Genomic DNA, 15,554 nt, shown 5'->3' with positions numbered 1-15,554 from the left:
CCCCCATGTTATTCTTTCTCGCCTTCCTTTTCCTCGACCTTTTCGGCGACACGGCGAGACTTTGAGATGTAGACGCGCGATGTTACCTCGAGAGGAAGAACGCGTCCGTTTTTGAAAACTCGGACGTAATTTCTAGATTAATCGATTAGTCGACAGTATATTATCCTTACATGTGAAAAATCTTATCGTATCTCACCGTTTTGCTTTTTTACGACGATTAATTATAATATAAGCGGAAAGAAATTGAAGGAACTCATTTCTCCAGCAAAATCGCGATTAAAGGAAGAAATATAAGTTACTTTTAATAACGCAAATAACTCGGTAAAAAAAATAATACGTACTGCAATTTTTTGCCTCCTACATTTTCGCCACTTTACACGCCTCTCCTCGCGCCCGTAGGCGCGTTAAAAGTATAAATTGTAATATGTAGCACGCACTCGTAAGCGTTAGGTACGTTGGAGCGGCGCTCATTGCACTCTTGACGCGCGTGCGAGTCAAGTTACGCGCGCGTAATGTGCGTGTAATACACGAGGCCGCAATAAGTGCCACTCGGTTGAGTGCATTGTACATTGTAGAAGCCGTACGCGTTTCATATATATGTACATCGAATAACAAAATATATTACTTTCACAAAGTGCAGCATAGTCATTGTAAATGTTCCGTCAACTTTTAGAAGATTTTGTAAGGCTTTCCGCATCTCACTTCTTCGGTTATGTTATACAATAGCTAGAATAAAAATTTATTCTTAGCATATTTATTTATTCACGCGCATAAATAAAAATATAAATTTATTATATTTGGTATGAATTATATTATATAATTACCATTTTAATATTTTATTTTGCTATATTATATTTATTCCACAATTTTCTAAATATATATAATGTATAACATATATTTACATATAATTGTGTTTTCTAAATTAAAATCATTTAATTTTCATTTACATCAAATGCAATAAATTTGTATTTTTATTTATGCATGTATATGTATATTGTGCCGCTGTAAAATAAATTTTATTCTCGACTGTGAAACATGTGAAGAGGATGCCTTCAAAGTCTCCAGATCTTTTTAAAGTGAACGAAACATTCGTAAAAACTTCTTACTGCATTTCGTGAAAGTAATATATTTCGCTGTACGCGATGTACGCATATATGTATATGTAAACATATTTTAGCTAACTATACGTACATTGAAACATAAATAAATAAGCAATAATGATCATTTACGCTGTTAATATAAGAATCGTTCGCATTCGTAATCTCATTGAGATTCATAATGTTCCCATAGTGCAAGTTAAATAATCCCCCCCATGTTATTCTTTCTCGCCTTCCTTTTCCTCGACCTTTTCGGCGACACGGCGAGACTTTGAGATGTAGACGCGCGATGTTACCTCGAGAGGAAGAACGCGTCCGTTTTTGAAAACTCGGACGTAATTTCTAGATTAATCGATTAGTCGACAGTATATTATCCTTACATGTGAAAAATCTTATCGTATCTCACCGTTTTGCTTTTTTACGACGATTAATTATAATATAAGCGGAAAGAAATTGAAGGAACTCATTTCTCCAGCAAAATCGCGATTAAAGGAAGAAATATAAGTTACTTTTAATAACGCAAATAACTCGGTAAAAAAAATAATACGTACTGCAATTTTTTGCCTCCTACATTTTCGCCACTTTACACGCCTCTCCTCGCGCCCGTAGGCGCGTTAAAAGTATAAATTGTAATATGTAGCACGCACTCGTAAGCGTTAGGTACGTTGGAGCGGCGCTCATTGCACTCTTGACGCGCGTGCGAGTCAAGTTACGCGCGCGTAATGTGCGTGTAATACACGAGGCCGCAATAAGTGCCACTCGGTTGAGTGCATTGTACATTGTAGAAGCCGTACGCGTTTCATATATATGTACATCGAATAACAAAATATATTACTTTCACAAAGTGCAGCATAGTCATTGTAAATGTTCCGTCAACTTTTAGAAGATTTTGTAAGGCTTTCCGCATCTCACTTCTTCGGTTATGTTATACAATAGCTAGAATAAAAATTTATTCTTAGCATATTTATTTATTCACGCGCATAAATAAAAATATAAATTTATTATATTTGGTATGAATTATATTATATAATTACCATTTTAATATTTTATTTTGCTATATTATATTTATTCCACAATTTTCTAAATATATATAATGTATAACATATATTTACATATAATTGTGTTTTCTAAATTAAAATCATTTAATTTTCATTTACATCAAATGCAATAAATTTGTATTTTTATTTATGCATGTATATGTATATTGTGCCGCTGTAAAATAAATTTTATTCTCGACTGTGAAACATGTGAAGAGGATGCCTTCAAAGTCTCCAGATCTTTTTAAAGTGAACGAAACATTCGTAAAAACTTCTTACTGCATTTCGTGAAAGTAATATATTTCGCTGTACGCGATGTACGCATATATGTATATGTAAACATATTTTAGCTAACTATACGTACATTGAAACATAAATAAATAAGCAATAATGATCATTTACGCTGTTAATATAAGAATCGTTCGCATTCGTAATCTCATTGAGATTCATAATGTTCCCATAGTGCAAGTTAAATAATTTATATTGTAATAAAATAGGAAAATATGCTACTCACGTGTCTCTCTTCCGTCGAACTTAGACCTGAAAGAAAAGAAATGTACATATAGTAATGTTTGTTGCAAATTTAACTAGTTTAACTAAACATAGGTTTTTCCGCATAAATATACCAGACCGCTAATTAGAATCTCCTCCTCCCTTTTTTCCTTAATGTATCTAATATTGTATCTAATAATAAATATTTTAATTGAAAAAAAAACGAAATTCTTCAGAGAATTATTATACATATAAATATATGTCTAAAAGAATGATAAGATACGAAGATCGCGCGGGAATATTGAGGACGATCGAATATCAAGTATCGCGCATCGATAAACCGTTAATAACGAGCCGCGTCGTAAAACGGCGGTCAGTAGCTATCTAGAGGAGGGAGGGAAGTGCCCATATAAATGATCTTCATGCATATTTATGCGCGCTTTTCGCTGAAAACCGCCGTTAGCGCGTCCGCTAACGGGGTGACGCAAACACGCCCGCTCCGTCGAAAGCGGATACCCGTAATAAAGCGCTTTGAACATTTCCCGGATTTCTCCGGGTGAGAAAAAGGGAGAGGGGGATCGTCGAGAATCGACTATAAATGTATGTATATATATATTAATTTTTTTCTTTACACTTTCGCCGATCTTCGCGATTATATAACGATCGGTAGACAACTTGCTTTCGTGTATGAATATACGTTAAAAAAATCGCAGGACTTTAAAATAATTTCGCCATCAGTTGTATATCGGTATATCTCGCATGATACTCTCTACTGTTACAAAAAAAAATTGTCGCGCTAAAAAAAATCTTTAATAGTACCGGTATTATGCATAGGCACCAAATACCGTTGTATAACAAAAATTTTCATAGTAATATACATATAAATTCGTCGTATGCTCATGATATATATTTCACAAAATAAATTAGGAAAAATAAAATAAAGGAGATAAATTCGAAACTGTGCTAATTACAATCGTACGTCTTTGTTATTCTTATTAGATTTTTCTATTTATAAATTGCGAGAGATAGAAATACATAAATAACGAAATCTTATCGATACTCGATTACTTAAGCGAAACAAAATTAATGCGAGATACCATATATCTTTTCTAATCGCAGAAAGCTATAAATAGTACCAAGTAACATTAATGAGTAAAAAATCGCGAATTTTGTAAAACAATTAGAAATAAAAGTTGAGAATTTTCTGATCACCCGGTATACGCAATCACGTACGGCTGCATAGATAGATATCGAAGATAGATATAGTCAGTACAGAGTGGAGACTTACCGCCATTGCTCTTGAGATCATCCGGCTGACCGCGATGCATATCCGGCTTGCCAAGCATCGACAGGGAATGCGCGGCGGCGGTCGCGCCTTGGTTCGCGGCGACCGCCCCGGGTGTCAGGCCGAGGCCGAGCAAAGCCGCGGACGCGGAAGTCGGCACCGGAAGCCCGGCAGGTGGCCCCAATCCGGGAAGTCCAGGTAGACCCGGATGAGCGGCTATCGCTGCCGCCGGTGGTAGTTGCTGAGCGTGCATTTGCTGAAGAAGCCGCGGTATGTCTTGCCTCTGTTGCTGTAACCGCGTACGTAAAATAACATCCATAAATCGATCGTGTGTATACTTGTGTGGTTTTGTTGTATGGCAAAGGCTCACCAGAAAGGTAAATTAACACTGACAATGTGCTATCAAATTTAACTCGAGGAACTTCATTATGAGCGCGCGCGACAATGTATTATTATATGAAAGAAAATAGAAAGAGAGCGAGAGAGAGTCAGAGTCAGAATGTTTAGGATATAATAAATATTGCTATATTTATTTTCGCAAAACATATATAGATAATATTTAAAATAGGATTCTATTCCACCCATACAGCAGAGGAAAAACTCGCGTGTTATCTGTGCGATCGCAACATCGAAAAATCGCGCGACTCTCGCGGACAAGATACACGTTGAAAATCGCGGTATTCGTTCCCGGCGCGTGAAATGAAACGTAATAGTCCCAAACGAGGTTTAACGCGCCGTGAATAATACGCGCAACGTGTAGCGAAGCGGTGGAAGGGGAGAGGGGTGAGGGGATGAGGAGCGGAGAAAATAGCGGGAAGAGAGGATCGGAATCACGCCATCATCATCGCGTTTTGCCTCGGGGCGAGCGGGAGGAAGATGAAAGGGTGGGATGGTGGGAAATGAGGGGGTTGGAGGACTATACGTTCCTCGCGCGGTGTTATTAAACGAAATATTGATTCAACCTCTGTTTACCGAATAATACATATTCATGAGGGTTAGCGCTTCTGTCTATTTGCCTTCATTGTCCCTTCGGTCGGCGCCGCACCCTTTCCCACCGCGTTTTGCGTACCCCACCACCACGCCATCCCGTACTTTCCCCGTCGTACGAATCCCTTCGCCACGAACCCCTCTCGACAGGCCATAACACACTAGCACTGCTAATTATATTTCGCGTAACAGCGACGCGCGTCGCGTAATGACAGATTGGCGAGATTGCGGTTTGCGTCGCAATGACCTTGTCCGAGCGATTATTCTTTTGCGCTTTCACTCTGTCATCAAAGACGACGTCTCGATTAAATATATCCGTGAAACCACGATAAGGTAAAAATGTTTTCGCTTTACTTTATCGAAGTATGTAAATACTTCAATAAAAATATGAATATGAATAAAGATACGTTAAAATATGATACGTCAATATATATATATATAAATGCAACGAACATTATATTAGGATTTTAAAATAAATGCTTTTGGCGATGCCAAGAAAGAAACGTAATTTTGCTTATGGCTTAATCAGAGTTTTGTACATTGATTCGCTTGCACAATGACGACGTTTCGAGATTAAATAACAGTTTTTTTTTTTCAACGTGGACGTTTGTTTGGACGATAGCAACGAGGCCACGAGGTTGTGGAGTTATTCAAATCATGCGCGTGAGAATCAACTTGGAACTCAATTATACGCGACACGTCTATTGAATTCCAATCTCGCGTTTCGATCGCGTACGCAATTGCGCTTATCGTCGTGCGAATACGGACTCGCACTGCGAAATGAAGAAAAGAGTCCGGCATTGGAAGCCGTGAAAAACATTAACGTATAACAGTTATGAAATAGCCACCGAAATAAAAGGATATGCGCCAAATCGCTTTTGTGTTGGAAAATTTAAAAAACACTCGGGGAGTCAGCTCGCATACTCTCTCTCTCTCCCTCTTTCCGTATGCTTGTTTTACCGCTCATGTACTTACTCCTACAATGTTATTTAATTCAGTCACCGTAATCTGCTTTGCTCTTTCAACGGCAGAGGCGACTTGCTGCTGATGTTCTTGAGAGAGAAATGGTAGAATTTGGGCGATAATAGCGTTCAGTCTCTTTGATATCTCCATCTGCAAATGCAAAATACACATTCCCGTGCATGACATAAAAGTGCAATAAAATATCAAATAATTAATTATAACATATTAAAAACATGTATTTAATATAATTTAGTAGAATATATACATATTTTTTAATATGTGCGTTAGTGCAATAATAATCTAACAATTTAATATTTATTATTTTTAAAGTACACGCCGCAATGTTTAAGATTAATAAAAATGAAGACGCATGTAAAGAGATTCTCTCTCCGAATCTCTCGAATATCTTTGATGTATCGCGAATGTGTTTAGCCGTTGGGCTCGACAAACGGATTAGAATTCTCGGAAACGAGATAGAATGTTGGACACATCACGCGCGAGTAATAGTTTAGGTCCAGCCTCAGCCTCCCCCCGGCTACATGCCGAATGGAGAAACGCTGTCCCGAGTGAATAATGAAAGCGCGAGTCAAGACGACGACGGCGATGACCGCCTAACGCCTCGTCGCCTTAAACGCGCGAGTAACGAGCGAGGCTGGCTACACATTTCTCTGACCGGGGGACGATCTGCTGTCAACAAGACGTTCGTTCCTCTATTTTCGTCGCGTCCGCACACCGTCTTCAGGCCGATGCTTAGGTTACCGTGCATGTATGCGCGCGCGTACATTCCGAGAATAAAGCATTCGCGAGCGACGCGTAGCATAAGATGCAGGAATAATGAGACGTATTTACGAAGCCAAGCCCCTTCCCACCGACGCGATGCGACGACAATTCGACAGTTCACCATGAGAATTTTGAGATACCTTCGCGGTTCTTTGAACCTTGCCAAGAGGTACAACGTAAGGCTTCGCCAGACGTGGAGTAATAGACAAATAGATAAATTTATCTTATAGCTACTAGCACATAGGAAAAAATATCCGAGTATATAAAAAACATAAATTTATTATTAGCGAAAGATAAGTAGAATTGAAAAATATAGCGCAGAATATATAAATGAAGCATAATGTAATAATAGAATGTAGTTGAAGAATAGAATTGAAAAAATTACTATACACGATAAAAAATTGAAATATACCTAATGATGGATAGTAACATAGAGATGCATACATGCAATTTGTAATGATAGCATAACTCGGATAACAAGAATATGTTATAAACAAGAGAAAATATATATAAAAAGAAAAAAAAAACATTCACGATTACGTTTAGAAAAATGAAAAGTTTTGTTGGCGACGAAATAGTATCAAAGCGAAATGAAAATTCTCACATTCAGACTCACATGCTTGTGCATCTCGACGTTCAGGCCGTATGACATCTCGTAATACTGCAACAGAAAAATTTCTTGTTATATACTTCATTAATTAATCACGATGTGTCAATGTGTGTCAATCAATTTACATTTATTTTGTCAGAAATGGGAATAATTTTTTCGAGGACGGCGATTTCATCGCAGAGAGATTTCTCGCGAATGGTCCAGCGGGAGTTACGCCAACGCAGTTTCAATCACGCGCGATAACGCGTTATTAATTATCGTTAATCGCGATAATGCACTCGAGAACTGCCGGCTGAGTGTACTTGAGAGGCCGGTTGCAGTTGCAGATGCAGAAAAAGAGAGAGAGAGAGAGAGAGAGCGCACGCGGGAGCCCGTGAGTAATACGAAACGAGGAGATGAACGCATGTAAACGCGCATTGGCCGGGTTACAGGTTCTTAATTTTACGAGCCATTAGCCCGGTAATTACACGAGCGAATTAATTGCGCCGTAAGTAAGTTATTTCATCCAGGAGATAGACACAGCGAGGAGGCGGAGAAGAGGAGAGGGTGGATGCTGGAAACGAGTATCCGGGGGATGAAGTGCACGCTAACGGACCGGTAGCAATAACGTTCTTTACGGCGGATGATGCAACAACGTTTTTAACATTTCCTTAACGAGAAGATACGGCGGCTATCCGGGAGAAGAAAAAGCATTCGTGTATCAAATGGACTAAGCAGAGAATAATTGCGTTTAAACTAGTGGCCCGCGCCTCCACGTTGATTATAGGTCGATGAGAAAACGCGGCGGCGAATTAAAACCATAACGATGAGTCGACAATTAGGGGCGTAAAATTTGCGCGCTTTCGATTTAATTATCGCTTCGCTCAATAAAGAGAGATAATTAAAAGGATAACACAACGTAATACGGAAAGGTTATAGACGTCGCTACGCGATTTTGAAAATGTTGTCGATTTAAATAAGTACAGCATGCACTTTTACTATCAAAACATTAATATATTTAAACATTAAATTTAAATTTGCCATCATCTTTAATAGCGCTCATACTTTTTTAACACTTCCGTCATGAGAAAAGAAAAAGCAAACTGCTACGAACACGAGAAGATACGATATTTTTCTCTCTCACGGCACTCGAAAATCCATAAATAACTGCGTTGCGGTATGCTTATTTTTTTTTTGCCTGTCGTGTCGTAGAAGATTATCCACTTGGTAGTGAGTCGATGACGAGGAGAGGAGATGCTCGAATATTAATGAGCCATAGACCGCTGTCGCGACCTCACAAGCGTATTACATACTTCGTCATTAAACGTGCGTGACAGCGCGTTGTAGCCTAATTCGATGAGAGCCACTGGCTCTTGGAGTCATTAGCTATGCACGGTAGGTGCGCACAAACGCATATATATGGATATATATGTATGTATTATCTATATCTATAGTATATCCGACTACGCTACGCGCAACGTAACGAGCTAATGTAAAGCTCGGTGCCGGCTCTCGATTGGAGGATGCAATTAATGCTAAGAAGCCGAGGCGGTTTAGCGGTCGAGCGAGCATGATTATTCTGGATATAGAAGATGGGGAGAGAAACGGAGAGGAAGAGAGAGAGAAAGGAAGGGAACACAGAGGTAATCGAGGAAAATGTTACGACATCTAACCGACACGACTAACTTTACGACTTTACGACATAGCAATAATCGTACTCACCATCACGTAGTGTCGCTGAATCTCGATCTTCTCGGTAGCCAATTTCTCGCACTCTAGCTTCAACCTGCGGAAAGAAAGAGTGAGGGACGTGTGTCGTGAAACGCATGCGAAAACAGTCCAGTCGAGGAGACATGCTCGAATAAGCTGGCGAAACAGAGAGAATCCAGAGTAAGAGAGAAAAACCGCGAATCGCGAAAACCGCGTTCTCTTTACGAATGGAATATGCTCTGCGTAGGAGAAAAAAAAAAAAAAAAAAAAAGAATAAGAGGAAGAACCGTCCGCGTGTCGAGCAACGAGAAAAGTTTCGATCCGCGAGCTGCTGGCGCTGCTGCTGAAAAATGCAAGACCCGTCTTGCCGGTATTCGTGAAACTCGAAGCTCGAGTTCGTATATTCGCGAGCAGCCATTACGTATCCGGCGCACAACCACGTTGTATAGGATGGCGTGCAGCTGCGCTTGTTCCCAGATCATTTTTTTTTCTTTCTTTCTCTCGCGATACGACTCGCTACATCCTTACGCGCGCTTCCGCGTCGGACGAAAATAGAAGAAAAACAAGAAGGAAAGAGAGAATGAACTCGCGGCGCGTGAACAGAAAAATATGCTCGCGTACCTGTTTCTCGAGTGACGAACGGACAGTTTCCCGAAATCGATAAGATTACGATAAGAACGTCCAATACTCACGTGTGATATTGCGCTTGCAAGAAGTTGAATTCCTCCTTGATCCTGTCGCAGGATTCGCCGATCGTGAACTTGAATGACTGACCAGGCTGCGGCGGACCCTACGGACAAAGAAAGAGAAAATCTCGTGTTAGTCGCGAACTTGATCTAGCGCAATATACATATAGATATATCGATCGTGTCCTAGAAACGTCGGCGGATCGATTCGCGCGTGGCCAGCTCTCGAGATCTACGTCCTCCCGACCCGAATAATTAACTCCGTACAGCTGTTCGACCGCGAAAGGGCAGGGGTGCTGCCGTGCGAGCGAAAGTGATATGAGGTCCACGACAGATTGTAGGGAAGGGGGCGAGGGTGGACGATGGTAGATGTAGACGCACACAACTATATAGACACGTGTATACGCGATTACACGAGGCCGAGACCCCGTTCGGCAATTGTCGGTTGCGATCTCTCGGCCCATGTGAGCCATGCTGCAACAACGACTCTTTCTCTCTCTCTCTCTCTCCCTCTGACTCCGCGCGCGCGCGCGCGGAGAGAGAGCAAGTGTTAATTACATGTTTGCGGTGTCCGCGAGGATAACCCGCTACAACCGAAACTATGAGCCTGCGCTTCGTCGTGTATGAATACGCGCACGCGCGCGCATGTGTGTGCGTGTGTATGTATATGTATATAGGCGCATAAATATATGTATATCGTTAACGACGGTATGTATACGCGTACATCCGCGTCCTTCGGCGAATCCGTAAATTACATCACGGCGAGCGACGTGATGATATTTGTCTACACGGCATCACGCCACGTAAGGATAACATCGTACGACTTCTCGATCCGAGCTAATGACATACGTTGAACTTAACACAATGAATGAATACTTGATTCCAAAACAAAACGTTTCGACGACGTTCGCTACCCGAGAATGGAGGAGAAAAGAGGTCAAAGATCAACCTTTCCGTTTCAATCTCTATAGTTAGCGCGCGGTCGAAGGTTGCACGACCAAAAGTACTCGCTAAATTCTCGAAACCGACGAGAATGGAGAACACGCCGATTTCGAGAGGACAACAACAACAGGCGCGAGCGTGAGAAGAAAGGAAGATATACATATATAGGTAAACGGAGAGGAAACGGATAGTCGGATGGAGGTTGCGGCGAGAGGAAGAGAGGAATTGCGGACAGGAGGAAGGGAGGGTGCGAGGCGGCCAAAGGTGGCCACGACGAGGGAAGTTGCGGTTTTCGTGGTCGCCGTGGTTGCGGCTTAGGCAAATTGAGATAGTTCGCAAACCACCGACCAGCTGACCCGACCGTCACGCCAGGATGCGCCAGGATGGCACATGCCGCACGTTGCCGTGCTCGATGCGTTTCTCTCTCTCTCTCTCTCTCTCTCTCTTTCCCATTTGTGAGGATTTAGCGATCTCGTAACATCGTATCGCCTCGGTCCGATCATTCATAAATCTTCTCCGCGATCCCCGAGACGAGAATGAAACCGTTATAAACGCGGCACTGCCGATGGTATCCGGTGACACGATCGAGCACCACTGGCGCGCCGGGCAAACAGCACTGTATCGTATTTGTGTGCTTAGCCCGGCAAATGTTAGCCAGCATATCGCTTATGGTGCTTGTTGAGCGAGGGTGATGGTCGATAGTTTCCGCAGCGGCGGCGAGAAGGGTAAAGAGAGCCTCGGCTCGCTCTCTCGTAGCGGTAAAGGTACTCGGCGTCGCGTTCGCATCAGGTTAGCGCCGATCCGACGACGTGGACGCGAACGAACGAGCGAGCGAGCGAGCTAGCGAGCCGAGCACGAACACGAACGCATACATCGTGTTTGTCCATCCGTCCATATAGGGCTGTTTGTCGTTGCTCTCGCTGTTTGAAGAACGTCGGGATCCCGGTCTGTGCAAACTCCTCATTATTGTGAACAGTGCACACGGGATATAAAGCGCGTGCGCGCGCTCGCCCGGCCCGCCGAAGTTACACGTGTCAAGTCGCGCGTCACATGTGCGTACACACGGTTGCAACTCTTCTTCTTTCCTTTTCGTGTGAGACGGCAGCCAATGCAACGTTGGTAACGCTCGCGCGACAAGGTCAATCTCCTCTTAGTAAAGTGTCGCTAATTCTCGAGGCGAAATTTTCGCAATTCAGTTTGCAACGTTCCTCGTGCTCGATCATATTTATTTATTTTTTTTTTTTATCGCCAAGTTTCTCTTTACAACCATTTACAATCCACGTTATTGCGTTAATGTAAGGTTTTTCTTTTAATTATGTATTTGGGATTAATAAAAGAGAGCGAAACTTTCCGAGATAAAGCTAAAAATATTATTTTATGACTAAATTAACGGTTGCAATTAACATCAGTCCGATTTTGCATCATTCACATGTGCACTGCGTGTCCCGAAACGTTTCTTATTTATTGTGTCATCATCGTCTAATTATGTTTACGAATCGCTACACACATAGCATAATGTCAATATTTTCCAGCTTTAAAATACATTTCAGAAAGCTCGTCAGTGAGAGAGCGGTTTGAACAGTCGGGCGAGCATTTATTACTTCTTATCTGATGACTCTAGATGTTAAATTGGAAGATGTCGTCAATTAAATCATGAATCGAATTATGATCTCGATCAGAGCGACGTTCTTCCAGATTGATTAGTAACGATTAATTGAATAGCTAAATGCATCTTCGCGGGATCTCGACAAGGCTACGTCTTCGACGATAGAAATCTTAGCGTACTCGAGAAATTCCTCTGCTCTGTTATACTAATTAATCATAAACTCAATGATGAGAGAGAGAGAGAGAGAGAAATTTTATTACATCTCGGCACGATAGGAGCCAGATAGCAAGGTAGTAAAAATAACAGGCATAAAAAAGATATGACAAAAAACTTGATGTGATATATATTGTAAAATGGAGAGGTAGATATAAAAGCAGGATTATATTAAAACTGTCTTCTTTTTGCATAGACAGTTCTTGCTAATTCTCTCTTTCAACAGTTTTCGATTATATTCAGATCTTATACTACTCTAAGTATTTCAAAATATTTAATTTTTTTTATATTTAAAAGGATCTCTATACTTTGTATGTATGTGTGCGTGTGTGAGATATGCCTGTATATATATATATATACATGATACCCTTTAAACCTTGAATGAAGTAATGTATAACGTTGAGATAGAATTATAAAAGCTTACCAAAAGAAGTAGCCATGCCATTAGTATGGCTTAAAGCCGAGAATCAATCTCTCGATTTAAATGAAGATAGATACGAGAAAGAGAAAGAGAAAGAAAAAGAGAGAGAGAGAGAGAGAGAGCACATATACGCGATACACGTAAGATTAAAAAGGATTAGAATAACACCTATATATATATATATTGTTGAAAGATAAAATGTTTATTAAGAATTTCTATTATTTTAATATATGTTTTTTTATTCACAGATCATGAAAATGGTAACCTACGTAATCTACATATTATCCATTAGCGTTAAATTTTTTTCATCGAAAAAATTTCATATTATCTTTTTCTATGTCGGATCGTGTACCTGTAAAAATCATAAACGAGCTTCTTTATGTTTAATGATGCCTTTAATTTCGTTTGTTCTATAAATATTCGCTTTATTAAATAACATGTACATTGATATATGTCTATATATCAGCTGTCACATTTTTTTTTAAAGACCGAAGAAATTCTACGATATTCCTAGATTTGTATTTTTTCGTAATGTCAGCATTAATAATTTCGATGAATGAAAAATCTAAAACCAGGCTAGGAATTTTATCTCTTGTATTATGTACATGCATTCATATGGTTCTCGATTTATCTCTATTTATTGCATCATACGTGTATGAAATACGAATGTAAGATTAAATACGAATAACATACTAGACGTGTTTGTAATTATTGTTACTGTTTATATTTATTTTGAGCTCAATGCTCAAACTTATAATCAACTGCCAAAATACAAGCAGCTTTAGTTTATCATTAAAAATTAATACGTATCGCGTATGGCAAATGTGTCGAATCATGAACGTTACTCCTTTATGAAATTTATATCAACTAATGATATATTGTGAGATGTGTCAATCTCTTTATCGCAAGGTGTGTGTGCGAACGTATAATCGGCTTGACAAAGATCAATAAGATATATAGATATATTTCTAAATACAAAACCTCGAAAGCCCTCGAGTCAATCTAGGCAATAGATCTAATTTCTAAGGGCCAGCCGTTCCATGGGACGTAAGACAGTCGGTTTAAAGGACTGAACGTTACAATAAGAATTCTGTGTGCGCGCACGCGTATGTATATATGTGTGTGTACAAAAGGGAGAGGGCGAGGGAGCGCGACGAGGGGTATCCGTTGAAACTTTCCGCCTGGGGTTTCGTAATGATCGACGGGCCGGTTTGCCCGGAAATAATATTTGTACAGCTTGTACGTAAACAGCCCTGGCGGCCCTGCAGAGTGCCAATAACCACCGCCTGTGTCAACTCGGTCAAGCACCGGAGCGTCAACGACGACGACGACGACGACGACGACGATGCCAAGAAGGGACAGCAATCGTCGCCGCAGATCGAAAGCGTCGGCGAGGACGACGACATCCAAAAGCGCCGAGTCGTTCGATAGTTTGACTGCGATAGAGATAAGTAACTGTCAGCGACTTACATTACTCGTTAACCTCTATTTTCGTCCCTTCGCGATTCGGGTCACGTGGCGCGAATTAATCGAGAGCGTCGGTCGCGGGCGTTCCCCGATTATTAGTAAATTTGTCACTGTCATATAAATACGTGACTCGATCTTGGGCATGGATTACATAGCGGCGACATTCTTCGGAAATTGAAAGCGTATCGTCCGCGTCGAGATTTAATTGAGCGTCCACGTTGCGCGTCACTGCGCGTAATAATAGATTAAAGTCGTAGAATGTGGGTCGTGTTAAAAAAAAAAAAAAAAAAAAAAAAACGATTATGACGCACGTCGAGCCTCGTCGTTTGCGGAAGTTTCGTCTGAGATTTTCGTCGGACGAATGTTAATGAAAGAAAGAGAGATCGGAGAGACGAGGTGGCCAACTGTTTGCACGTGACGAGATTTATAATGCTCGCACCAATTGCACGTAACAGGCTTCGCTCATTCCGCGGTGTAATTCATCGCGGTGTAATTACCAATGCATATTGCGGTTCTGCGGAAGTGCGCGCGAGCCCGCGCGGCCCGCAAATTTCGCGGTGCGGGAACGATATCATTTCGCCATCTCTCTCCCTCCCTCCCCCTCTCTCTCTATCATTCTGTCTGTCTCTCTCTCTCTCTCTCTCTCTCGTCTCGATTTCAATTTTGTTCCCGTCTCTTCCTTCTCGCGTCACGCCGGGAAATAATTACAACGGGAGATCGGTCCGTGTCGTCGTTGGCGGAACACTAATGAGATTATCACCGCACGCGCGCGTTTGTGAAAGCATTTAGTACAAACAAAAATGGCACGAACGAAAAAGAAATATGTGTTGTGTGAGTAGATATATATATATTTTTATCCTTTTCCTTTTAATATCTTTAATGCGCATAAAAAAAATATATAAATAGACATTATTGTTTAAATTGACCAATCATCCGTGAATAATCCCATCTTCTCTCAAGAGTCTCATCCGAGGAGCAAAGCTCAGCCGCCTCGCCGCTTAATGCTAATATGTACTTTCAAGACGACGAGAGAATAAGGTTAACGCTTTATTTGAGAGAAATTTCTCGATGAAGGGAAATCTGTTGCGGAGCCTCGGATATATCGGGTGCGCCCGCTTTGGAAATCTTCCAGGGCGGTTCGTTATCGCCGCGCGACAGCAACGGGAGGGCAAATCCATTTTTACGCGACGTGGCTTTTTTTTTCCGTGTGTGTCTATTTTTCCCACTTTTCCGTTTGACTTTTTTTTTTCACCCCGCCGGACGGCAGAGATGGGAGAGG

General features: G+C 41.1%; 1 protein-coding gene across 3 annotated transcripts in view; it reads right to left on the bottom strand.

Annotated features, from left to right (window-relative positions):
• LOC115237566 (protein groucho-like) overlaps positions 1 to 15,554 on the bottom strand; it is a 24,919-nt gene that overhangs the window by 6,520 nt on the left and 2,845 nt on the right. The window contains exons 2-7 of one of the 3 annotated variants that reach the window (XM_029810694.1): positions 9,633 to 9,730; positions 8,953 to 9,016; positions 7,246 to 7,302; positions 5,874 to 6,011; positions 3,915 to 4,200; positions 2,649 to 2,674 (exon numbers count right to left, since the gene is read on the bottom strand). In XM_029810694.1, coding sequence (XP_029666554.1) covers positions 2,649 to 2,674; positions 3,915 to 4,200; positions 5,874 to 6,011; positions 7,246 to 7,302; positions 8,953 to 9,016; positions 9,633 to 9,730 — 669 coding nt within the window. The remainder of the gene's footprint in view (positions 1 to 2,648; positions 2,675 to 3,914; positions 4,201 to 5,873; positions 6,012 to 7,245; positions 7,303 to 8,952; positions 9,017 to 9,632; positions 9,731 to 15,554) is intronic. The other 2 variants (XM_029810696.1, XM_029810695.1) reach the window with 2 other exon arrangements.

The sequence above is a fragment of the Formica exsecta genome, unplaced genomic scaffold (genome assembly GCF_003651465.1).
Source record: "Formica exsecta isolate Colony F162 unplaced genomic scaffold, ASM365146v1 scaffold3, whole genome shotgun sequence".
NCBI classification, from domain to species: domain Eukaryota; kingdom Metazoa; phylum Arthropoda; class Insecta; order Hymenoptera; family Formicidae; genus Formica; species Formica exsecta.
This window is presented reverse-complemented; position numbering and strand designations above follow the sequence as displayed.